The 25703-nt window shown below is 37.3% G+C and overlaps 1 protein-coding gene across 4 annotated transcripts in view; it reads left to right on the forward strand.

Annotated features, from left to right (window-relative positions):
- LOC135114293 (LIM domain kinase 1-like) overlaps positions 1-25703 on the forward strand; it is a 267522-nt gene that overhangs the window by 72215 nt on the left and 169604 nt on the right. For all 4 annotated transcript variants that reach the window (XM_064030183.1, XM_064030184.1, XM_064030185.1 and 1 more), the window contains 3 exons: positions 13743-13873; positions 14062-14144; positions 16367-16475. In XM_064030183.1, the coding sequence (XP_063886253.1) occupies positions 13743-13873; positions 14062-14144; positions 16367-16475 (323 nt within the window). The remainder of the gene's footprint in view (positions 1-13742; positions 13874-14061; positions 14145-16366; positions 16476-25703) is intronic.

Below are 25703 nucleotides of genomic sequence, written 5' to 3' on the forward strand. Positions count from 1 at the left end.
GAAGTTAGGTGTTCTGAGACGTCTCCGCCAGTTTTTCTCACCCCCCCAGCTGCTAACTCTGTACAAGGGCCTTATCCGTCCATGTATGGAGTATGCTTCACATGTCTGGGGGGGTTCCACTCATACTGCTCTTCTAGACAGGGTGGAATCAAAAGCTTTTCATCTCATCAACTCCTCTCCTCTAACTGACAAGACTTTCTTCTTTCTCTCACCCCTATTCTGTCCACCTCTCTAACGCAAGAGTTAACCAGTATTCTCAATCATTCATCCCTTTCTCTGGTAAACTCTGGAACTCCCTGCCTGCTTCTGTATTTCCACCTTCCTATGACTTGAATTCCTTCAAGAGGGAGGTTTCAAGACACTTATCCACCAATTTTTGACCACTGCCTTTGACCCTTTCATGGGACTGGCATTTCGGTGGGCATTTTTTTTATTGATTTTTGTTGCCCTTGGCCAGTGTCCTTCTTACATAAAAAAAAAAAAAAGAAGAAGCAGGAAGAAGAGGAGATGAATATAAAAGACATTATGGAAATGCAGTTGAAAGAAGAAATGGAAAATTCTGTCATAAAAGTAATCAAGCAAAAAAAGTAGTTAGTTAGGAACACTGTAGAAAAGAAAAAGTGCTTGGTGTCAAGGATGAAGTGAAACCTATCAAATACAAAAGAGAAATCTGATAAAAGAGTTAGTCAAGAAAGTGATTAGTCAAACTGAAGAGGAAAGTGACAGCACAGTGGAAGAGACTGAAGAAGTGACAAGGATTGACAAATATGTGGAAAGAGGTAACAGGCCAATTAAAGTTAGGTTTAGGTCTCAAATTGCTGCTGAAACAGAACTGTCTAGTGCCTGGAAACTATCAAGAAAAGACTTGAATAGACTTAAGTGAAGAGGAAAGCAAGAAAATGAATGATATGTTGAATCAGGCAAAGGAAAAAAATGGGAAACAAACAGAGAAAAAGAAAAATAAATTTCATTGGAAAGTAGTAGGCATGAAATTAAAAAAAGTGCTATGTAGGAAACAGGGAGAGGAGTTGAAAGAGCAAAAGGTGGCATATACCAATATCAGTGGGATATTACCAATACAAGAAGAGATAAAAGATTTCTTAAAAAAAAATAAACCTGACATAAGAATTACTGAATTTAAATTAAGTGACGAAATTACTGCAGTTAACATTGGTGAAGGAAAGTACATGTGGAATGAAAAATTGAAAAAAAGAAGCAGGGTTGTGGAGTAATGTTGATAAGAAAAGAGCTCCAAGTGAAAGAAGTATTTTTTGGAGAAGGAAATGTGGAAATTATTGAAGTGAAGATAAAACAGACTGGAAAAGACTAAGGACCTTTGTTGTGGTCTATTGTTGTTGTCTGGCACAAAGCTTTGATTTCCAAACTACCCTCCTACACCTATCCTTTTCTCTGTAACTTCATCTCAAGTTTCCTTTCATACCATTCTATTGCTGCTGTGGTAGACAGTCACTGTTGTTCTAAATCTACTAACAGTGGTGGCCCTCAGGGGCCCATTAGAAAGATGGCAGGTGACGAGGCTGAAGCTAAAAAAAAAAAAAAAAAAAAAAAAAAAAAAAAAAAAAAAAGAAACCTTGGGCTGATACCCCAAAGAGCAGAGTTAATCAAGTGACACCAGGCCCATTAAAACGTTTATTCATCTGCACAAATACTATGAGAGAAGAAACTGTTGACTATGAAAGCTTCTTGGATGCAAGTGGAAGGATTGTTCTTACAGAAGAACTGTTAAAAGGTTTGTCAAGCTGGTTAACAAATTGGAAATGAGATGTGACTATCGAGTTAGAAAACAAGGCTTGGAAAGAGAAATGCAAATTTCTGGAAAATGAGAGAAAGGATGAGAATAGGAAGTTGATTATAAATATGAGGAATTGAACAAAAATCTAGAAAGCTGCAAGATAAAGGTGGGGATTAATCAAGAAAAGTTGATAGTTATAAAGTGTGGAGAAAGAAAAAAAAGATGAAGAAAATGTTCATTTAAAGAAGATAATGAACAATCAGTTGAAAGATAAGGAAGAATTTGTAAAAAAAGGCAGTAGTGAAAGTTATTAAGGAAAAGGAAGATTTGGTAAGGAGCACTGTATAGAAAAAAATGCATAATTGCTTTTGGAATGAAGGTTGAAAAGATAGTAGCTAAACATGAGGGAAAGATAAAAAGAAAGGAGCATTGCAGTGGACCTAGTAAATGTTGTGACTGAACATAAGAATGATTGGCAGAAGGAGATTGAGGAAGTAGCAAGATTGGGCAAGTATGTTGAAGAAAAAAGCTGACCAATGATGATTAAATTCAAATTGCAAATGGCAGCAGAAGAGGTACTAAGTGAAGCATGGAGATTAGGAAGAAAGGAAGACAGCAAAAACATCTTGATAGGGAGAGACATGAATGAGGAGGAGAGTGAAAATGAGTGAATTGTGGAAGCAGGCTAAGGAAAAAAAAAACGAAGCCAGAACAGGAGGAAAAGACAAAGTTCTACTGGAAAGTCAGGGACATGAGGTTGATAAAGTGGATGAATGGAAAAAAAGAGAGTGGAGTGAGAAATTGAAGATTGCTTATACTAATGTGAATGATTACTTTCAGCACAGATTGAACAAAATGACTATTTTAGAGAGTATGCTCCAGATGTGATGGTAATTACTGAAACAAAATTAAGTGACAATTTTGTGAATAAATTTGGGTGAATGAAGGTACAATGTATGTCTGAGAAACTGAAGTGAAAACAAGGAGGTGGAGTAATGATTTTGGTGAGAAAGGATTTATTGGCCCATGAGACTAATTGTGATTATGAACTGGCTGAAGCAATTAAAGTTGAGGTGGTGTGTAGAGGAGGTGGAAAAAGAGGATTTGCAGTGGTATATGTTCTTCCTAAAACAAATTCTTGGAGGGGGGTTGTGGAATACAAGGGTAAAATTAGAGGATATACAAAGATGTGTGAAAGACATGATGGCAAACAGAGACGATCCATTGATTGTGGGAGATTTCAACTGCAAGGAGGTTAGATGAAAAGAGTGGTCTGTGGATGGGAGCAATGAGTCTTGGGAAGGAGAGTTGTTAAGGATGGCAATGGAGGATTCAGTGACACAGTGGGTGGAAGAGAGTATGGGTTTCAGGGGAGAAGATGAACCCTCAAGACTGGATTTAATTTTTATGAAAGAACCTGAAGTTCTTGAGGATATAGACTATAAATGTCCAATAGGTAAAAGTGATCATATGGTGGTGGAGTGTACATTGAGAATAGGAAGAAAGATGCAAAAGAATGATTACCACAGAATAGGAAGATTCAACTATGGAAGAACAGACTTTAGAAAATTGAAGAATTACTTTGAGCAAGTTGACTGAAATCAATTTGACCAAGCAATTGGAATACAAGATAAATGGGGAGAGTTTAACAACATATACAATGAGGATGTAAGGAGATTTGTCTAAAAAATAAGGAAACAAGAGGTTAAGAAGTAAGTTTGGTTTGATAAAAGATTTGAGGAAGCAAAGAAGAAGAAAGATCTGGCCTGGATCAAATGGAAAAAAGGAAAGCAAGTGAGGCATGTGAAAAATGTAAATGGGAGAGAAATGAATACTGAAAGGTAACTTGAGAAGAAATAAAGAATCATGAAAAAAGATATGGACAGATGTAAGGATAAACCAAGGATGTTCTATAGATATGTGAATGGTAAAATGAAGAATAAGAACGGGTTCAACAAAATGAAAATAAGTGGTACGCATGTTGAGGAAGAAACAGAAATTCCAGAGGTTTTGAATGCCTACTTTCAAAGTGACTTCACTTCTGTTGGAAACATTTGATAGACTGGTGATGGCAGATATGAGAATGAGATTGAGGTAACATTGGATGAGATAAGAATAATGATGGAAGACTTAGATGTGAGGAAGGTGGAGGAACCTGATGGAGTATCTAATTGGGTGATGAAGGAATTCTTGTACCATGTAATTATCATTAGATAACAAGATAACTAATCATATTATCATTAGATAATAAGATAACTAATTATATACCAGTGTCATTAACAAGTGTAATGGCAAAAATGTGTGAAAGAATAGTGAAGCAAAGATGGAGTGAATATCTGGAAAAGAGAGATAGATATTAACAGACAGACAATTCGGATTTAGAAAAAGAAAGGTTGTGTACGACAAATTTAATGTGCTTCTACTCCAGAGTCATATAGTACATTTAGAACGATGGGCAGATTGTGTTTATTTGGACTTAAAGAAAGTATTTGATAAGGTGCCCCACATGAGACTGCTGTGGAAATTAAAATTGTTTGGTGGGCTGAGAGGAGTGCTCCTACATTGGATCAGTGACTGTTTGAGAGGAAGGGAAATGAGAACAGTAGTCAAAGATAGGAAGTCATCATGGATAGAGGTAATTAGTGGTGTCCTGCAGGGATTGGTACTAGCACCAGTTATGTTTGCTATCAGTGTGAATGATATGATGGAAGGGGTGAATAGCTATGTGAGTCTATTTGCTGATGATGCAAAATTGATGAGAAAAAGTGGAGAGGATTGTGAAGCCGTACAGAAAGATCTGAATGTGATTTGGGATTGGAGTGGCACTTGGAAAATTGGAGTTTAACATATAAAAATGTGGAGTGTTGAAGTTTGGGCATAGTTGTGTGAGGCCAGTCTGCAGCTATAAATTGGGTAATGAGGAAATGAAAGTGAAGAGTGAAGAGAAGGACCTTGGAATTATTGTCACTGATAAGCTGTCCCCAGCAGAAGAGGGTATGAGAAGAAGGTGGAGAAGGGTGTGTATAGAAGGGATATTAAGAACAGTTTCCCACAAAGAGCTTCAGGAATCTGGAAAGAGCTGCTAAAAGAAGTAGTAAATTAAATAACTTTTTTTTTTTTTTTTTTTTTTTTTTTTATGTAGGAAGGATACTGGCCAAGGGCAACAAAAATCTAATAAAAAAAAATGCCCACTGAAATGCCAGTCCCTAAAAGGGTCAAAGCAGTGGTCAAAAATTGGTGGATAAGTGTCCTGAAACCTCCCTCTTGAAGGAATTCAAGTCATAGGAAGGTGGAAATACAGAAGCAGGCAAGGAGTTCCAGAGTTTACCAGAGAAAGGGATGAATGATTGAGAATACTGGTTAACTCTTGCATTAGAGAGGTGGACAGAATAGGAGTGAGAGAAAGAAGAAAGTCTTGTGCAGCGAGGCCGTGGAAGGAGGGGAGGCATGCAGTTAGCAAGATCAGAAGAGCAGTTACCATGAAAATAGCGGTAGCAGACAGCTAGAGATGCAACATTGCGGCGGTGAGAGAGAGGCTGAAGACAGTCAGTTAGAGGAGAGGAGTTGATGAGACGAAAAGCTTTTGATTCCACCCTGTCTAGAACAGCAGTATGAGTGGAACCCCCCCAGACATGTGAAGCATACTCCATACATGGACGGATAAGGCCCTTGTACAGAGTTAGCAGCTGGGGGGGTGAGAAAAACTGGCGGAGACGTCTCAGAACACCTAACTTCATAGAAGCTGTTTTAGCTAGAGATGAGATGTGAAGTTTCCAGTTCAGATTATAAGTAAAGGACAGACCGAGGATGTTCAGTGTAGAAGAGGGGGACAGTTGAGTGTCATTGAAGAAGAGGGGATAGTTGTCTGGAAGATTGTGTCGAGTTGATAGATGGAGGAATTGAGTTTTTGAGGCATTGAACAATACCAAGTTTGCTCTGCCCCAATCAGAAATTTTAGAAAGATCAGAAGTCAGGCGTTCTGTGGCTTCCCTGCGTGATATGTTTACCTCCTGAAGGGTTGGACGTCTATGAAAAGACGTGGAAAAGTGCAGGGTGGTATCATCAGCATAGGAGTGGATAGGACAAGAAGTTTGGTTTAGAAGATCATTAATGAATAATAAGAAGAGAGTGGGTGACAGGACAGAACCCTGAGGAACACCACTGTTAATAGATTTAGGAGAAGAACAGTGACCGTCTACCACAGCAGCAATAGAACGGTCAGAAAGGAAACTTGAGATGAAGTTACAGAGAGAAGGATAGAAACCGTAGGAGGGTAGTTTGGAAATCAAAGCTTTGTGCCAGACTCTATCAAAGGCTTTTGATATGTCCAAGGCAACAGCAAAAGTTTCACCAAAGTCTCTAAAAGAGAGTAGATATTGAGATAGGACAGCAGAAGCTTAGACTCCTCCTCTTGTAAATGTCAACTAGGTAGATACAACTAGGTAAATGCACACACATATACACATTTATTGTGGAATAGATACACAAGATATGGAGGAGAAAGGGTCTATGAGAGATACAAAAGTGTAAGGAGTGAATATACAAAGAAGAGAAGAGAAACAGAAATTGAATATCAAAAGGACATAATAAACAAATGTAAAGATGAGCCCAAGCTATTCTATAGTTATATTAAAAGCAAGATTAAAGTGAAAGACAAAATTCAGTGTGTGACATATGAAGGAAAAAAAATTATTATACTAAGGAAGAAATATGTGAGATACTAAATAAGAAATTCCAGTCAGTATTTAGAAGTGAAAAAGCATTTCTGGAAGAGCAAAATAGAGATCCAGAAAAAGAAATCTTGGGTAACTTAGTAATAAGTTGTGAAGAAATTGAAACTAATGAAAGCATTGGACAAAAACAAACTATGGGTCTTGATAGCATTTTCTCTTGGGTAATGAAGGAATGTGCAAAAGAATTATGTAAGCCATTAAACATCAATGCAAGGTTCCTTAAAGCACGGGAAGCTGCCAGAAAGCTGGAAAAGAGCAGGCATAGTACCACTATTTAAGAAAGGAAACAGACAGAACCCTCTCAACTATAAGCCAGTTTCTCTAACAAGTGTAGTATGCAAAGTCATGGAAAGAGAAGTAAGGAAGAACTGGGTAGATCACTATAAAGAATTTAAAGATGGAATTTAATGTGGATAAATGTCATGTTCTGAATTTTGGAAGAAGTGAGTCATGATGAGAATAGAAATATAAATTAGGCAGTAAAAAACTAAAAGAGTTTGAGAAACAGAGAGATTTAGCTGTGACAATAAATAATAAGCTAACTCTGAATAATCCCATAAATGATGATGTGGGATGTATGTATGTCCTACTGGCAAATATGAGAATAGCATTCACATATATAGATAAAGAGATGATAAGGAAATTTATGACGTGATTCATAAGACCCACATTAGAATATGTAGCAATGGTATAGAACCCACATTAAAAAAAAAAAAAAAAACTTGCCTCCAAACTGTAGAAAGTTTATAGGGTAGCATCAAGAATGATACCATCCCTTAAAGGGTTAAGCTATAAAGAAAGATTGGAAAAGTTGAATTTACCAAAGCTAGAAGAAAGAAGGTGTAATGATCATGATATATAAATATTTGACAGAAAAATAAAAAAAAATGTTTACAAGAAGAAATGAAACATTAAGAGGACATGAAATGGAACTGAGGAAAAGAAAAGGAGACACACACACAAAAATACAATTTTCCAAATAGAGCAATAGATCTATGGAATTCACTGCCAGAAGAGGTAGTGTGTGCAAACAGTATACATAAATTTAAAGAAAAATATGATAATTGGTTACTAAAGACATTACGAGCAAGACTCAGTCCTGTAAAAATACAAATAGGTAAATCCACAAAAAAGGTGGAAGTGTAATGATAAGGACAAGAAAAGTGGCAAAGACAAAAATTGTGTAATATGAAGAAGGAAAAGCAGAAACAGTGAGTGTTAACTTGGAGGATAATAATGGAGAAATACTAATGGTAATTACAACCTGTGTACCATCCAAAATCAAATTCTTGGAATAAGAAGGAATATGTGAAAATAATAGAAGATATCATTCAGTGTTTGAGTAAATTAATCAAAATTAATAAAAGTGTATTATTGGTTGGTGATGTAGCTGTCTGAAGGCAGCTAAAGGATTTTAGGCTTACATGGTGACGTGAATTGTTTATTGCATTTGGTCAAACCTGAAGACATATGTAATAAACAAAAGACGTGTGTAGCACTACAAACCATTAAGTACCGTATCAGCATAATGCATCACTAATTAGGGAAATCGACCCCTTGTAATACAGATGTGGAACTCATGTGTTTGGGGTCTTAAGGAGGCCTGTCACCGACCAACACCTGCATCTATATTGTAGTGGTTTGATCTTTCCTGAAGTAGTCACACCTGAACGTGGTGGCGGTATAAAGGGATCTGTCCCTCTAGGCTTTGTCCCTGCTGACCCTCGGTGCCTCATGCCTGCCCATCTTACCCTTAGGTCAGCAATAGTTCATCCCTCCCATATGTCACTGTCCCTCCTTATCTTGGTTTACTGCTACGTCAACATTTTTCCCAGTAAACATGAGCCTTACTACCACAGTGTAGCTACACCTTACATCTTCACCACTCTCATTCTCAGTTTCATTATATCTCATTTACTTAGCTTCCATAGCACAGAACATGTTGTTTAGCATACCTATTTGTTTTGTCTTTATACTTATTTCTTTCATCATTATTTTCAAAACTGCCACCACCACTGTTGGTGGTAACAGGTGACTTCATTTGCAAAGAAGTAAATTGGGAAATGTTTGAAGCAAGAGAAAATGAGACTGCATGTGGAGGAAAATTTCTGAAGCTGAATATGGAAAACAGTGATGCAATGGGTGACTTAAAATACAAGATATAGGGGAGAAGACAAACCAGCAAGACTGACCTAAGGGGTATGGACCTAACCAAAAAATTAAGATACATGTGCTGCATGGGAAAAAGTGACCATGTAATGATAGAAATAGAGACTGATAATGATGTCTGTGAAGAGAATGAATCATACAAAGAAAATAGGAAAAGCTAAGGGAAAGCAAATATACATATGGATGATCTTCAGAAATTTTATGAAGAAATGGACTGGGAAAAGCTGAAAAGAGTAAATGATGTGCAAGATAAGTATGACATTTTTATGGAAATGTATGAGACTAGAGTGAATAAATATGTCCCATTATACAAATCTAAAGAAAAAGGAAAACAGGTATGGTTCAGTGCAAGATGCACAGGTACAAAGAAAAAAGAGATGAAGTGTGGATAAAAAAAAAAAAAACTAAGATAGCAAGAAATGAATATGTGAAAATAAGGAGAGAGAAAAAGAAAGGATATGAAAAGGGATATTGTTGAAAAGTGCAAGGACAAACCAAAAGTGTTCTACAGATTCATATATGAAAAAAATAAACTAAAAGAAAAAAAAATAGAAAGATTAAAGGATGGAAATGAAACATATGAAGACCCAAAAGATGTGAGTGAATTGGTGAACAAAAAGTTTCAACAAGTTTTCACAGAAGAATCAGAATTTAAAGAACCACAAGACAAGAAGACAAAACAACACATGTAGGAGATTACAGTAGTTAAAGGAGTTTATAAAATTATGGAGGAACTGGAAGAGAGAAAAGCAACAGGACCAGATGGAATATCAGGTTTCAGTTTAAAAGAGTGCAGGAAACAGTTAATTGAACAGTATATGACATAATTAAGTGCTCATTATCTAATCAGTGGAAGGGAGCAGACATTGTGCCAATTTATTAAAATGGAGAGAAAGAAGAGCCACCAAACTATATACTGTTATCAGTGAGTGACCAGCATAGTATTCAAGATCTGTGAAAAGTGATAAAGAAGCAATGGACAGAGTTTCTAGAAAAACATAACATAATAACAAAAACAATATGGCTTTAGACAAAGGCAATCATGTATTGTATAACCAATCTAATAAGCTTCTATTCGAGTGATATAACACAGGAGAGGGATGGATGGATAAACTGTGTATTTGGATCTAAGGAAAGCTTTTGAGAAAGTTCCCCACAACAGGCTATTATGGAAGGTAGAAAATATAGGGGAATTAAATAAAAAAAAAAAAAAAACTGGATGGAAAGTTACTGCAAGGGAAGAGAAATGAGAATGGTAGTAAAAGATGTAAAATCAAAATGAAGAAAAGTAGATAATGGAGTACCACAAAGATCAGTGCTGGTACCAATACTTTTCCTGATCTACATAAATGATATGTCTGAAGGAATAAAGAGTTACATGAGCATGTTTGTGGATGATGTAAAATTACAAAGACATATGAGACAATAAAGACTGAAATTCTACAAGAGGATTTGGTTAAAATCTGGGACTGGAGTAAGAATTGGGAGATGGAATTTAATGTGAAAAAATCTCATATAATGGAAACAGGGAAAAGTGAGAAGAGACCAAAATGAACATATAAAATGGGAAATGAAGAAATAATAAAAGTACAAGAAGAGAAAGTGATAATACAGGATAGTCAACAGTTGGAGAAGCATGTAGAAGAGATATTCAGAGATACATATAAAATGGTGAGAGATATTGGAACAGCATTCCACTATATGGATAAAGATATGATGAGAAAGATAACTACCACAATGATTAGACCAAAGTTGGAATATGCTGAATCAGTGTGGTCTCTCCCACAAGAAGAAACATGTGAAAAAAATAAAAAGGATACAAAGGATGGCAATGAAGATGGTTCCAGAACTGGAAGAATTAACATGAAGATAGGTTAAAGGAAATTAATCTGCCAGCATTGGAATAAATAAGAGACAGGGGGAGATTTAATTCTAATTTACAAATTGTAGAATAGAGTGGAAGAAATAGATAATGAGAAACTGCTGCTGAGAGAAGTAGGAAATACCAGATACACACAAGGATGCAGCAAAAAACTACGAAAAGGATGATGCTTGACTAACATAATAAATATAGTTCCCACAGAGAAATATAGAGGTTTAGAACAAGCTCAGTGGGGATGTAGTATTGGCAACGAGTGTGCACAACTTCAAGGAAAAACTGGTCAAGTGTAGATATGGAGACGGGACCACACGAGCGTAGCTTATGTCCTGTAAATTACAACTAGGTAAATACAACTAGGGGATGATGATGAATAGAGTTTTATTGGGTTTGGCTCTGAAGAAAATCACTAGTAGATAAAATTACATATAGAAGAGTGTTAATGCTGGAGAATATGTTGGATGATATGAATGTAAGGCTGAAGGAATTGGAATTAAAGAATAGTGCTATGATAGTGGAAAACCAGGATTTAAAGAAGAGGTATGCTGAGTTGGAAAAGAAATTTTGGGACCTGCAAGCAAAGGTGGAAGATAATGAGGAGAAAGTCAAAGCCAATGAAGAGACAGTCAAGGTTCTGCTTGAAAACAGGGTTGACTTGGAAAGGCTCAGGAATTAAAATGTGTTGAATTCAAGAAGATCATGGAGGAACAAGTAAAAGAAGCAGCAGTGGCCAAAACTGTGCTTAAGGTAATTAAGGGGAAGGAGGGACTTGTAAGGGACACAGTTGAAAGGAAAAAAAAAGTGTGTAATTGCTTTTAGACCAAATGAGAGAGTAACACCAAAGAAGCAGGAAAGGGAGACTGCTGAGAAATTAGTTGGAGAGATGTAAGAGGAAGGAAATAAGTGGGATGAAGAAATTGAGGAGGTGCACAGAACAGGTAAATATGTGGAAGGAAGACACTATCCATTAATGATAAGATTCAGATTGCAAGTTGTGGCAGAAGTGTTGGCCAGAACATGGAAACTGGCAAGAAAATGTCAATACAAGAATGTCTGGGTGAAAAGAGATATGAATGAACAAGACAGAGCTAAAATAAATTAACTGCTGAATGAAGCCAAAGAAAAAAAATGCAACTAGAACAGAGACAGAGAAGAAGGAGTTTTAATGGAGAGTCATAGACATGAAGGTAAGAAGTGGAATGTGAAGGTGGCAGAGAGGGGAAGTGAGAACTAAAAGTGTCATACACAAATATGAATGGGGTGATGTCTTCACTGCTAGAGTTAAATGATTATATAGAAGAACACAAACCAGATATTATGGGGATCACAGAGACCAAGTTAAGTGATAAGTTAAAGAATCTCAACATAAGTGGTGGAAGAGAAATGATGTTAGCAAAGAAGAACCTGTTGGTTGATGAGGTGACATACAGTGAAGGCAGCACAGAGGTGATAAGGGTGGGAATAAAGAGGAAATGAGGAGGAAAGAGAGAATATACAGTTGTATACGTTCCACCAAAAATGGAGTAATGGAGTACTGAGGATTGTGGGAAAATGTTAATTGATACAAGTGAACATATGAAAAGTTTGATTGCAAAGAGTGACAACACAATCCTGATGGGGATTTCAACTGTAAGGTGTGTTGGGAGGACTGGCCGACAGAAGGAAATGAATTGTCGTGGGGAAACAGGTTGTTGAAAATAGTAATGGATAGTGTTCTAACACAGTGGGTGAAGGAAAATACCAGATTCGGAACAAATGAAGGACCTTCAAGGTTGGATTTATTGTTCACAAAAGAACCAGAAATTATTGAAGACCTCAACTACTGGACCCCGACAGGGAAGAGTGACCACATTTTACTTGAGTTTGGTATAGAAGAGGGAATGGAAGAAGGAAGGTCTCTTAAAGGCCATAATGCAAATACAATGACAATGTTAACATGAATGAAGTCATGGTCTGAGTGAGGGTGAGGAAGAGGAAAAGATGGGCAGCAGTGGGAAATGTACATCCTTTGTTGCCCAAAAAGTATGAAATTGACAGCAGAGGGAATGTGACATTTGAATAGATGGCGACCCGAAAAATTGAATCTTTCTGGCACCAATCTGTATATAATTGAATCTGAATATTGAACCTGTGAATATTGAGGGCTGACTGTATACTATTCAAATTAAGTTAAATAAATTTTGTGTGCACTTTTGACAAAATTAACCTTAATATAAATTATGAGGTGGTTGTACATGTGAATTTAGAGTAATGATCAAAGAAATTAGATAAAATGGGAACTGACAATTGTAATTTCATTTACTGTAAATCACAACCAAGTTAGCACATGGATGGAACCAAATTTGAAAGCTCTATGATGAGAGGCTAGAAAAGCTATTGGTACATATTTTATGAAAAATGGGAGAAAGGTAGAGAGAAAGAGAAAGTGGAGCAAAGTTTTGCTCTTATTCAAACTGGAGTGAGTTAAATTGAAAGTTTACTTTGTACGAGTACTTGGAATAACTTTTGAAGCCAGAGAGATTAATTTTGACTTACCACTGCAGTCTTGCATATCACGTGTGGGCAAGATTGGAAAGAGTATTTTTTGAGCCAGAAATATATATATTTTTTTTATAATTAGGTTTTATAAATTACTGTTTTTAAAATTATGTATTTCTGCCATGGAATTACATGATGGGAGAAATAACCTGTTGCTCCCTGTGAAGATTAAATTCAGAACATGTAACTATAGAGGTATTAATTGTGTGTAGTATTGTATATGTGTCAGTTAAACCATTACTGAAGTAGAAAATACAATTGGTTTCATAGAAATATGCATTATGTACTAAATCCCTTCATATGAGATTACCTCCCTTCATTATATAACCATATATATATATTTAAGGGAAAGAGATTACCTCTATTATATAACCATATATATTCAAGGGAAAGGAGTAAGAAATCTATAAGCTTATTAGTTAACAGACTATTCTGATTTTAATTGCTGTTTTACTGATTAAAATTTATTGTAATCCAATGATTATATAATTTTATTCAAATCATAACCAGCCTGGAGCTAGGCAAATGTAATTACATATATAGTTATGTAAATATGCACAAACTCAAAAGTCATACTTATAAAGTTCTTGTTATTATACTTTACAAACTCAAAAGTCATAGTTATAAAGTTCTTGTTAATATACTTTAATTGTGTTCTGTTTTGTTATAGATCATTACAGGCCCAGTCATGGTGGCTGGGGATCATAAGTTCCATCCAGAATGCTTCATTTGCTCATCATGCTCATTATTTATTGGGGATGGAGAATCATATGCCCTGGTTGAGAGATCAAAGTTATTTTGGTAAGTGAAAATACAACAATGGTACATTTATTACAACAATGCTACATTTATTTGCATGTTCCATAATATGAGCATAGTTAACATATTTGATTGTATTACTGCTTATATTATTTGTACATTCCATTGAGCATAGCAAAAACTTTTGTCATACTCAACAAGTTCATGTTTTTTACATTTTAATATTGCAGTGGACAATGTTACAAGAGACAGATGCAGCCATTAAACAAATCAACACCTTTTATGAAAAAGCCGCACAGCATCCAATTAATAGGTTAGTAAAATTATGTACTTTGCAATTAATTAGAGTAATTATTTACTGACTGTCAGGACTGAAATGTTTTATTTTGGTTATTGTAAATTACAATAATAAGCCAATAATATGACTTTATTGGAATGGAAATCTCTTGATTGTGTGCATTTTTGTTAAAATAATACTATTATTTTTGTTTTTTGGCTTTAGATCGAAGTTGTAAAATTATTCTTAAAAAGAATGAGGATTCCCAGCACTTGATAACCAGGTTAACTTTGGGTTGGTAATAGGTACATTAGCTATGAAACATTTAAATCAAATGCAGACTTGCACAATGGGAAGTTTGGTAGACTAGTGAGTGTCACCAGGCAGCAGCACCAGACATGTTCCCTTCTCACACATAGGAGCAATACCAAATATGCCTACTACATCATTCTGTATACATAAAGATGCAATGAGCCTATATGATATACTTTTCTACACAATTCCTACAAAGTAGTAGCACAGGTAATATCAAATGGTATTCATGAATAAAAGTATTTCTAGTGAAATACTTTTAGATTTAGATTTATTTGGTCATCTGGAGATTTCCATAAAAAAGTACATCATTGATTGGATGCATATTAATGTAGATGACAGAAAAAATGAAGGCATATCTGTGCCACTTAAAGCTTCAAATTACATAGATCAACTTCCTAGTATATGGAAACAACAATTTTAATTGAAAATAGGGAACTTAAGTGTCCTGGCAAGAGTAATGTTGTATATCTAACCAAAACAAACATCTGACTGACCCATCTTAGTTGAAGTTAACAAACATGTAGTTGGACAACCAGTTGATTCCTGCTGCAGTGTTCATGCTACTATTCCATAAACCTGTACCTTCCTGTATTCCTCTCCCGTTATGCCAGAGCAGTCCTGAGAGATGTTTGTTTTGGTGTTTGATTACTTTGCCATGTTGGTTGCTTCCTGAAAGAGATGCTAAAATCCCTATGAAAATAATTATATCCATATATCATGATGTTACTGAGTATGTTATGTCATACTATAAAGGGTGTAACATAAGTTTCTGCAAATACTGAAAGAGGTGAAAGAACGTTTAATTCTAAGTAGAAAATGTTCTATACACATATGCATTTTAAGGCTTTGTTTACCCATCAGAGGAATTGAAAATGTTTGGGACTCATGGGTGTGCTGTACTTGTAGCTATTAGGTGACAGACAGATGGTTGCATTGTTGCAGCCTCAGAGGTGCCACTTGGTCAAATTACAAATGGATTAATCTTATTTTTATGCAGGCTGTGAAATATTATGGTATCTTGTAACAAAACAAGTGGTATTAAAAAGCACGTCATTTACTGATAAGCATTACACGACAACATTATTGCGTCGATTAAAAGTACTCCTGTAAAATGTTAAATGGCATCATTGAAGTGAGGGAGGAGGGGAGAGTGAGTCCAAGCAACCTTGAAAACAGCTGAGTGATGATGCCACATAGCATCTTACAGGAGTACTTTTAATCATCGTAATAATGTTGTCTTGTAATACTTATTGGTAAATTGCATGCTTATTAATACCATTTGTCTTGTTATAAGAAACAAAATAAGATTAAACCATTTGTAATTTGACCAAGTGGCATCTCCGAGGCTTTGACAATGCAACCGTCTGTCCGTCACCTCATAGCTACACGCATAGCACGCCTGCAAGTGCCATACATTTTCAACTCCTCCAACGGGTAAACAAAGTGTTAAAATGCATTTGTGTATAGAACATTTTTTACTTGGAATTACACGTTCTTTCACCTCTTCCAGTATTTGCAGAAACTTGCGTTACACCCTGTATAGCACAGTCTTATTTTTTATTTTCTCATCATCTAAATCAATAGATTTTGGACTTGTAATATGCTGTATCTAAAATATTAATAAAAGTATTACTAAATAATAACAGAAAATATTTTTGTTTTGATCAACTTCTCTTAAAATTATCCATACAAAATATTTAAAAGTTGATGCAGAATTTTGAAAGTATAATAATGTTCTATGCATCTGTATGCACATAGGGTTTACAATAACAATATTTTAGCTCATGTCACCAGGGGACATGCAGTAGCAATGACATGTGGCAGATTAGTTCCAAAAACTCCCCATCATGTATGGGCATATATCTTGAATGAAAAAAAAAAAAAATTAAAGAGAACATTTACTTTTGTTATGTTTGCGACAAATTTCTCCTTTATGTTTTCAGAGTTACCTGCCAAGTCAGAAAATCAAAGAAGAATAAAACTTAGTGTGGATTCAAGAAAGGGCTTCCCACTCTCAGGACTCAGTAACTATCGAGGCCTACGCATAGCAGAGTAAGACTCATGTTTTCATTTTAGTTTTCAGGACTAAGAATTAAGGTGGAAAGAATATTACAATTAAGCTGTATGCTGCAGATGTACCATTAAATTTAATTGAGTTTAAGTTTATCTCATGATCTCAATTTTTGTAGAATTACTGAGGTATAACATGTCTCAAGGCATTTCAATTTGTGATTCCGATTAACAGCAAATATCAAGCATTCCATGAGCGGACTTCCACACAAACGAATTATTTTCATGGAAAGTGTTGATTATTTATCTCTCTGATTTTGGGAATATAGAAGAAACATGATTGCTTTTCATGTGTTTTGAGAATGAAACATGTTTTTGTGGTCTCTGCAGAGCATGATTTTGAAGCTTAAAACAATTTAATCTCATGCCATCCTAGTGGAAATTATACCGGTATTTATTGGAATCAGACAATTGACATCCTTAATTTTAGCAAATTCATAACTGGCAATACCAGTAAATTTTTTTTATTTCTATGACTCTTGGTACATTATTTGAGCTGGTGGGATATTATGTTGTATTATGTTGTGCCTTATTCTTCACTCTTCATGCTTTTGAATATGATCCATGAAACATTCTATGACTGCTGTCAGATAATTAGTTTTTGTGAATTGTATTATGCATGCTACCTATATAATTATTTTGTCTGGTTTTTAATATCTACAATACATATACAGTAAGTGTTTTCACTTCAAAACAGTCTATTATTTGAGGCAAAATTTTCTATATGCATGATCCCTCACATTAATGTGATTTAAAACTCCTGTGTTCCCACTGAGAAAGAAGAGTCTCTGATTCAGACACAGTGGGTATTTTATCAGAGCCAGCAAAATGGGAGTCATCAGGTGAGATGGAGCTGAATAGAAAAGATATGAGGGAGGCATGAGATAGAGCAGGATGGAGAGTAGGCAGAATGGTGGGTGACCTAGTGAGCATGATGCTGCTGGGAGAGAGTTGGGGAGGGTAGTAAGGTGGCAGTAGTGGCTGGTCACATGGAGAAACACTTGGTGACTTTGTTTGTTTTTTTCTATTTTATCTAATAAAAATATATTTTTTGATTGTCTCTGATACTTATATAACATAATTCCATATGATCACCCTTGTAAAGAAATGGCCTAAATAATGTCTTGATGATTTCTGCTTTTTGCCTAAATCACATAATTTAGGCAAAAAAAAAAAAAAAAAAGTGACTTAGTTCATTTGTCTGTTAGGGTCATGATATGGGGAAATGAATGAACTGTTACTAAGACAGCAGGTGGCAGGAGAGTGGGAGGAAGAGTGACAGTGTAGAGGAAAGTTTGTTTACCTGTCAGCTGTTGTCTGTAAGAATGGGAAGGGAATAACAATGAAGGGTCAAAACTTGAGTTTCTGTTGTCTGTGGTACTCATGATGTTTACAAAATACTACTCATATTCAGAAACCAAATAAAAAGGTGGAATTTCCTTCTGTCTAGTGTTATGAGTGAGGGTTGTATCACGGAATTTAAGCAGAAGACTATCCTGAAGGACCCCAGCACATGCAACAATAAAGGGAGGGAAGTTGTAAGGGTAACCCTTACTTGAATTTAATAGCACCTACAAAAATACAAATAGCACATACAATAACACATGAATGTACAAGAAAACTCAACCCACCACCAACATAAATACACACAGAAATAATAATACAGAAACATGGGAAAACACACCCTAAGCAAACTTAAGATCCTAACACTGTGAGACACAGGGAGAAACATGGTGCACACTATACTTAGCCAAAGACAGGCAAGATAGTGATGTGATGTCCTTATGAGAGTCGACAGCTAAATCCAGGAGGGAACGTGAGCCATTGAGTCTAGAAATGAACTGCCCAGGATGTGAAATGGGGCTGCCTTGTAAATGGGGAAGTGAGGGACAAGGATGAGGTGACATGGCATGTCAAAGAGTGCTGAGGCTTTGATGATGGTGGTTGAGCAGATGAGAGGAGCTATGTGGCATGAAAACAGAAGCGAGGAGGGGCAGAACAAGGAGGTGAGGATGGAACAAGGTGTGTAGTAGTCCGGGACATGACACCTCCCCCAGAAGACCTCTGTAGTGGTGTTACGAATGAGGTAAGGGGACATCCGCTTGGAGTGAGGCAGGAACTCTTGAGGATTGGTGAGGAGATTGTCAGTCCCTTTGATGTGGCAGATTTAGAGATTGTAAGGCTGGGTCATGAAGGTCCAGCGGAGAATCTGTTGATTTTTGTTCCTCATGGAGTGGAGAAAGGCCAGAGGGTTGTGATCCATGAAGACCAGGATGGGTTGAGTGTTGTTGTGGAGATAGCACTTGAACTGTTGAAGAGCCAGAACCAGAGCTGGGCCTTCTTTTTTTAATGGTGGAGTAGCACAGTTGGTGACATTTCAGCTTGGCTGAGTGATAGGTAACTGAGTGGGGGATGTTGCTTGCTGGGTCAGCTTAAAGGAGGACCGCACCAATTCCCACTCTGTTGGCGTTGATCTGGAGACAGAAAGGATGAGAGTGATCGGGCATCCAAACGACTGGTCTTGAGGCTAAGAAGGTTTTGAGATATTGAAAGACTTATTTGCAGGCCGAAAGTCCAGATGAACAGCTTGGATGAACTCGTAAGGTCCGTCAGAGGGATTGCCAGGGTGGAGAATTTCATGTAGAAGTGTCTGTAGAAGCAAGCCATTCCCAGGAATCTCATCAGAGCTTTCCAGGAGGTAGGAGTAGGGAAGGTCAGGATGGCTTCCACGTTGGCCTCCTTGGGACGGGCAATGCCTTGGCCTACCACATGACCCAGGTAGACAACAGAAGGTTTCCCAAAGGAGGACTTTGCAAGGTTAATGGTCAATCCAGCCTCTTGTAGGTTGCTCAGCAGTCTCCATAACAGTCCGACACCACCACCAAATCGTTGAGATATGCTGAGGTTCCTTCCAGGTCCTGAGTGATGTAGTTAATAGTCCTCTGGAAGGTGGCAGGTGCATTAGACATACCAAAAGGCATCACCTGATATTGGAAAAGTTCAAATGGTGTGATGAAGGCTGGGATGGACTTGGCTCATTCGGTCATTCCTGTTTGGTAGCATCCTTTCAACAGGTTAATGGTGGAAATGAACTTTGAATGGCCTATACTCTCGAATGAATCCTCTATTAAAGGAAGCAGATAGGAGTCAGGAATGGTGACTTGGTTAGCTTTCTATAATCTGCACAAAATCTGCTGCTTCCATCAGGTTTGGGAGTTAGAAGACAGGGTAAAGCCCATGGAGAGGCACTAGGGTCAGGGAGAACTTCAGATGACCCATTTCCTGGCTCTTTTCTGATCTGCGATATATGAGTAACAGGTACAGACTCAGTGGTGTCTTCCTCTGGTTCTCAGGAGACATAAGGTTTCATGAGATTGATGTGAACCAGTTGAGAGTCTTGACAGCTTGAGAGTCTTTTCCTCTTTCCCCAGAGGAAGACCTAACATTATGGGTGGCACCATGTCCTCTGTTATTTAGTGAACCCATCAACAAGGCATATGCTTCAGCCGCCCTGGCTATCTGCATGAACTTGTCAACACCACGCTCCACCACATGTCTCAAAATGTCGAATGGAAGCTTACCTTTCCACTCCTCCATTACGATCAGATTCACCAGTTCCGAGAAGGTAGTAGTTTGAGTAGCCTTGAGCCATTTTTTCAATTGTCTGAGTTTCTCACTAGCAAACTCTACGAAGGTGTGAGAAGGAGGTTTGACATAATTCCTAAGCTGTTGTCGATAACTGTCTGGGATGATGGAGTAAGCATCAAGGAGGTTATTCTTTAAGGTTTCATAGTTGTTCTGCTCTGTAAGCTTTACCTGTCAACTTAGAAAGAATTAGAGAGATCCACTGATCATGGGGCCACTGATGTTGTCTAGCAACTCTTTAGAAAACTGTGAATGAACCATCTACTCGTATGTCTGACTCGTCAAAAGTTGGTATCAATGAAGAAATGCTAGCTTATCATTTTCTCTTTCAGGTCCATTTATTTTTGTCTAAATTGTGTATCATTTTATGCCTCCAGTGCTTTTATTTGCAACTCTTTTAATTTAACTTCTTGCTCTAATTGCATCTGTTGTTCCTTTAATTTGACTTCTAGCTATAATTGCATCTGTTGTTCCTTTAATTTGACTTCTTGCTATAATTGCATCTGTTACATTTTTTATTGGAACTCAAACTTCAGCTTTTCCAGTTCCAAGGGATTGACAGTCCTTTCTGTGGGAGGGGAATGATCACTGATAGGTTTACTCACATAAGAAGGTTCACCCTGAGCTAAGCTCATTGTAGGTGTAGCCAAGGCTACATCTACAATACCTTGATTCGCTAGCTCTTCTATCACCACATTTTTTATTACCTCTTTTAGTCATTTGTTGTGAGATTTGGATGTTAAAGTTCTTGGCTATGGCCTTCCAATCATCTTTCTTAAGATTCTGACCCTTCAGCTTAGCATAGGAAAGATTTTCACAGAATTCATCAGTATCAAAACTATCAGAAAACATATTGGTGGAAAGAGGGAGAAGAGACAATGAAGTGAGTGATTAGCATAAGCAAAAGAGTTTGGCAGTGATAACTCAGACAATCCTGGAAAATTCCCCAGGTTGTCCTCAAGCAAAAAACACTCACGAGTACTGTCACTATGAGACTTGCAAGAGGAAACAGAGAGTTACAGCATTGACACAAGATTGAGATTACTCCAATTTCTTGAGTGATGTGAACAGTACTGAGATTCTGATACATTAAGGAGGAACGTAGGAACTCAGAACTAACTAGTAGCCCTAAGTTGAATACAAGAGAAATAATGATCTCCGTGCAGTGAGGGTACGGCATTGACAAAGATCTGGAGTAGCATTCACTATGTAACTGCCTATATGCATACAAGAATGGGTAAGTGTCACCTTGATGACTCACATATGTATATAACTGTCCTATCCTAACACATTAGTGAAATGCCAGTGTGAAAACAGCAAAAGCAATTTTAACCACAAAAGGGAGTGAGTGCAAGTCAAAAGGCAACTTTAAATTTTGCTACATATAGTAACAGGAAAACATACAAGGGAGGGAACAAGAGGCTTGTTCGACAGTGATTACAAGTTACAAGTGTCCTGTCACAGTTGCCAATTGTTACGAGTGAGGGTTGGACCGTGGAGTTTAAGCAGAAGACTATCCTGAAGGAGCCCAACACACGCATCAGTAAAGGGAGGGAAGTTGTAAGGATATAAGGTTAACAGGTTGAACAAGCTTGGTGTGGGATAGTCAAAACTGTGGTAACCATTACTTGAGATTAATAACACAAACAAAAAAACATGAAAACAACACATGAGTGCACAAGAAAAGTAAACCTACCATCAGCAGAAATAAACACAGAAATAATAACACAGAAACATGGGAAAACACACCCTAAGTCATACTTAAGACTAAAAGCTAATCCTAACACTGAGAGACACAGGGAGAAACATGGTGCACACTATACTTAGCCAAAGACAGGCAAGGTAGTGGTGTGATGTCCTTGTGAGAGTCGGCAGCTAAATCCAGGAGGGAACATGAGCCATTGAGTCTAGGAATGAACTGCCTAGGATGTGAAATGGGGCTGCCTTGTAAATGGGGAAGTGAGGGACAAGGGTGAGGTGATGTGGCATGTTGAGGAGTGCCGAGAGAGAGAGAGAGAGAGAGAGGGAGAGAGAGAGAGAGAGAGAGAGAGAGAGAGAGAGAGAGAGAGAGAGAGAGAGAGAGAGAGAGAGAGAGAGAGAGAGAGGGGTGAGGGGGACGGAGGGTGGGAGAGAATGGGGAGGGAAGGAGGGAAAGGAGAGGAGGGCAGGGAAGAGAGAGAGAGAGAGAGAGAGAGAGAGAGAGAGAGAGAGAGAGAGAGAGAGAGAGAGAGAGAGAGAGAGAGAGAGAGAAGGGAGTGGGAGGGGATGGAGGGTGGGAAAGAATGGGGAGAGAAGGAGGGAAAAGAGAAGAGGGCAGGGAAGGAGAGAGAGAGAGAGAGAGAGAGAGAGAGAGAGAGAGAGAGAGAGAGAGAGAGAGAGAGAGATTGATTTTATTAGTAGCAATATTATTAGTAACAATATTTGTGCTTTGTGTACTACTGCTATAATTCCACACCTATAGGCCTAGTCTTACAGACATAGGCATCTCTACTATGGCCACATTAGATGCTTGATAATTATTAGATACTTTTACAAGAAAAAAGTGCATCTAATGCATTGGTAAATATGGTAGATAAATAATGAGTTCATTATAAAGTAACAAAAATGATACCAAACCTAAGAAACTAATCATATGAAGAGTGCCTTAATTCTTCCCATTAACTCAAAGAAAACTAAGAGGCAACTAAATAAGTGTTTAAAATCATCAAAGTAATTGATAACATGAACTTCTGTAAGCTTTTCACAATAGACCAGGGGTTCCCAATCTTTTTGTTTCTCTGTACCCTTTGGACATTTTAATAGGTTTCTGTGTGCTCATAAATAAATTAAAGATAAAAAAGATTGAGGAAGTGGAGTTTATTGCTTAAAACTTCGTAGGGGAGTAAGGAAATGCGTAAAAGTTGGGAAGGAAAGAAACAAGAAACAAGGATTGGTTTAACTGAAGATGTGAAGAAGCAAGGGAAAAAGAGGGATGAAATATATGGCTGAAATATACATGTTCCAGAAATGATTATGTAGGAATACAAAGACAGGGAGATGGGAAAAGATAAATTTGAAATATATACAATAAAACCTCCTTGAATATGCATTCTATAAGTCCAAATTCCTCGTGACCTGGCAAGGTAACAAAATATTAAATTAAATAAAAAAGTACAAAAAGGCAATTTCATCAATTTTTTTTATGTTATCACCATGCTAACTAAACCAAGTCAAACTCTGCATAACTTATGAAGTAATAATTGCTGTGTTGATTATGATATGATGCTAAGGAGGACTGCTGGTTCTGGTCCTGGTTGAAAATCAGAAGATTTATCTTGTGCAGCAATATCTCCCTGATATGGTCTTGTTTATAGTGCAATCTGAACTGCTCTCTTTGTCTCAAATGTCATTTAATTTTCTTTGTATTGCATTTCCTGGCCACAAGCTTATAAAAGATAGGTTTACCATCATGCTCTGCACCAATACAAATGGGAATACCAAGATTAAGCCCCTGCTTTACTGCTCCAAAATCCTTGAGTTTTCAGGATGTGCATAATTCACAAAAACCAACCTGACATGTTGTGGAAGGCAAAGTCTTAGAATTTTTAAGTGATGATTTTAATATCTTAAACTACTTGAAGCTCACTGCCAGGCAATGAGTCATAATAAGAACCTTTAAACTCATTTTGGTGAAAACTGTGGCCCTGCTGTGTCCCTGAATTAGGCTTTGAGGGCTTCAAACCTGAGCATGAGGAGCCTATAGTTGATCAAAGTGTGTCTCTGAGGAAGAATATGGGTCTGAAGGTGGAGTAAGCAGAGGAATGTAATCAAGAATTAACCAATTATTAGCTCATGTATCTGCATAAGTAGCAAAAAGAGATGATAGAAGAACTTTTATCAGGATCAGAGATGATATAGAGAAATTTTCAAAATGTGAGAAACTGTGCAAGGTTTTGTGGAGAAGCCACTCCAAGAAAGCATTAACCTGTTTAATGACAGTTCTGTTTCACATTTTAGAGAAATTCTAAATGAAGGCAGAAGCAAGTGTCTAAAGAGTTTTTAGTGAGATTAAGTCTGCTGTTGAGTGAGCCATGACCTGGCCTCAGTGGGACAAAACATTCAAGAAGAGAGAGCACCTATGAAATAAATGAGTTACCCACATTTCTCATGGAAAGGGATTCTCCTTCCAAAGAGTAACTTCTCTCATCCCTCCCTGCCTTCTTATCTCCATCAGACCTGCTATGACTTCAGATAGGTACAGTGTAGATTTGTGCTTTTTTTATTGTTTATTTGTATTACTGTACTGTATTTATTATTGCTATAAGGAAAATTACTTTTATTGTGAATGAAATGCCATGTTAATAAATTTTTTAAGTTAACATCTTTAGGGAGTGACACTGAATAATGGAATTTCTAGTTGGAAAATATTTATTCAAGATATAAAATTTTTGTGATGCAAATAATTTTCTAAACGGAAAATATTTATTCAAGATATAAAATTTTTGTGATGCAAATAATTTTCTAAACTTAATTAATATTGTAGGTTGAGGTACCACTGTATATGTTGTTATGACCCAGGTTCAGCTCCTCTCACAGCTGCCATTAACTTTGCTCAGCTTCCCTGAGCTACCTCCTATGTATCTTAGTGCAGGCCCAAATATGCGTATACGGGGTCCTTCTAGTCTCCTGTTATGATGAAACAAATGAGGTCGTCAACCTGTTTCACCCACCTACAGGTATGGGAGCACTACAACTGCCAAATAACTTCAACTTGCTGAGAAAGAACCACAACACCACATGCTAGAGGGCACAGCTAGGGCAAAAGACACAAGTATGAGGTTTATGATATTCTGTGAGCTACCTGCCACCAGAGACAGAACCTCCCATACTTGCAGAAATATTATATCCTTCAGTTGGCAAGTGGTCTATTTACAGTCTCCTAGAGGATGGGCAAGTACTACCTATATACGGTAAAACCTGGGGAAAGAGGAAACAACCACTAACCAACAAAATATCACTATATCCTCTGGCTCCAAAGCTCTCAGCAAAGATTTGAGAATCAATTGCATTTAACAGCACAAAACACTAAAGATGCATGGACACTACAGCCAACAGACAAAAAGAGGAGCTTGCCAACTGCTCCTAGAACACCCAGCGATTTCTGAGGAGTCGGTGTCAGAAAATATCACTTCAAACTGCAGAAGCATGACAACCACAGGCAAGCTCCTGGAGATGCTAATCCTACCTATATTGGCAAGGATGTACTGCCTTGAATACTTAAATAATATCTAAACAAACAAAGGCCTTCTAATTAATATATGTATAACCCTGGGTCTCCTTGCCTTCTTCACCTGTAACGAAACCAGTCTTTACCCCTTGCCTGACTGGACACTGACTGGTGTGGGGGACTTTGAGAGATGCCAGCTTGCTTATGCTCTCAGAAGCGATGGTTATGTAGTATGACAAAGGGGGAGGGGATGGAACCAAGGGAGGGGACAAGGGGGTAGCAGGCAGTTGGGATTCTTGCCACTGACTTGCACAAGCTTGCTTTACAAAGATGATCTTGCAAGAATTATTGTGGGCTAA

Source organism: Scylla paramamosain, chromosome 27, assembly GCF_035594125.1.
Source record: "Scylla paramamosain isolate STU-SP2022 chromosome 27, ASM3559412v1, whole genome shotgun sequence".
In the NCBI taxonomy this organism is placed as follows: Eukaryota; Metazoa; Arthropoda; class Malacostraca; order Decapoda; family Portunidae; genus Scylla; species Scylla paramamosain.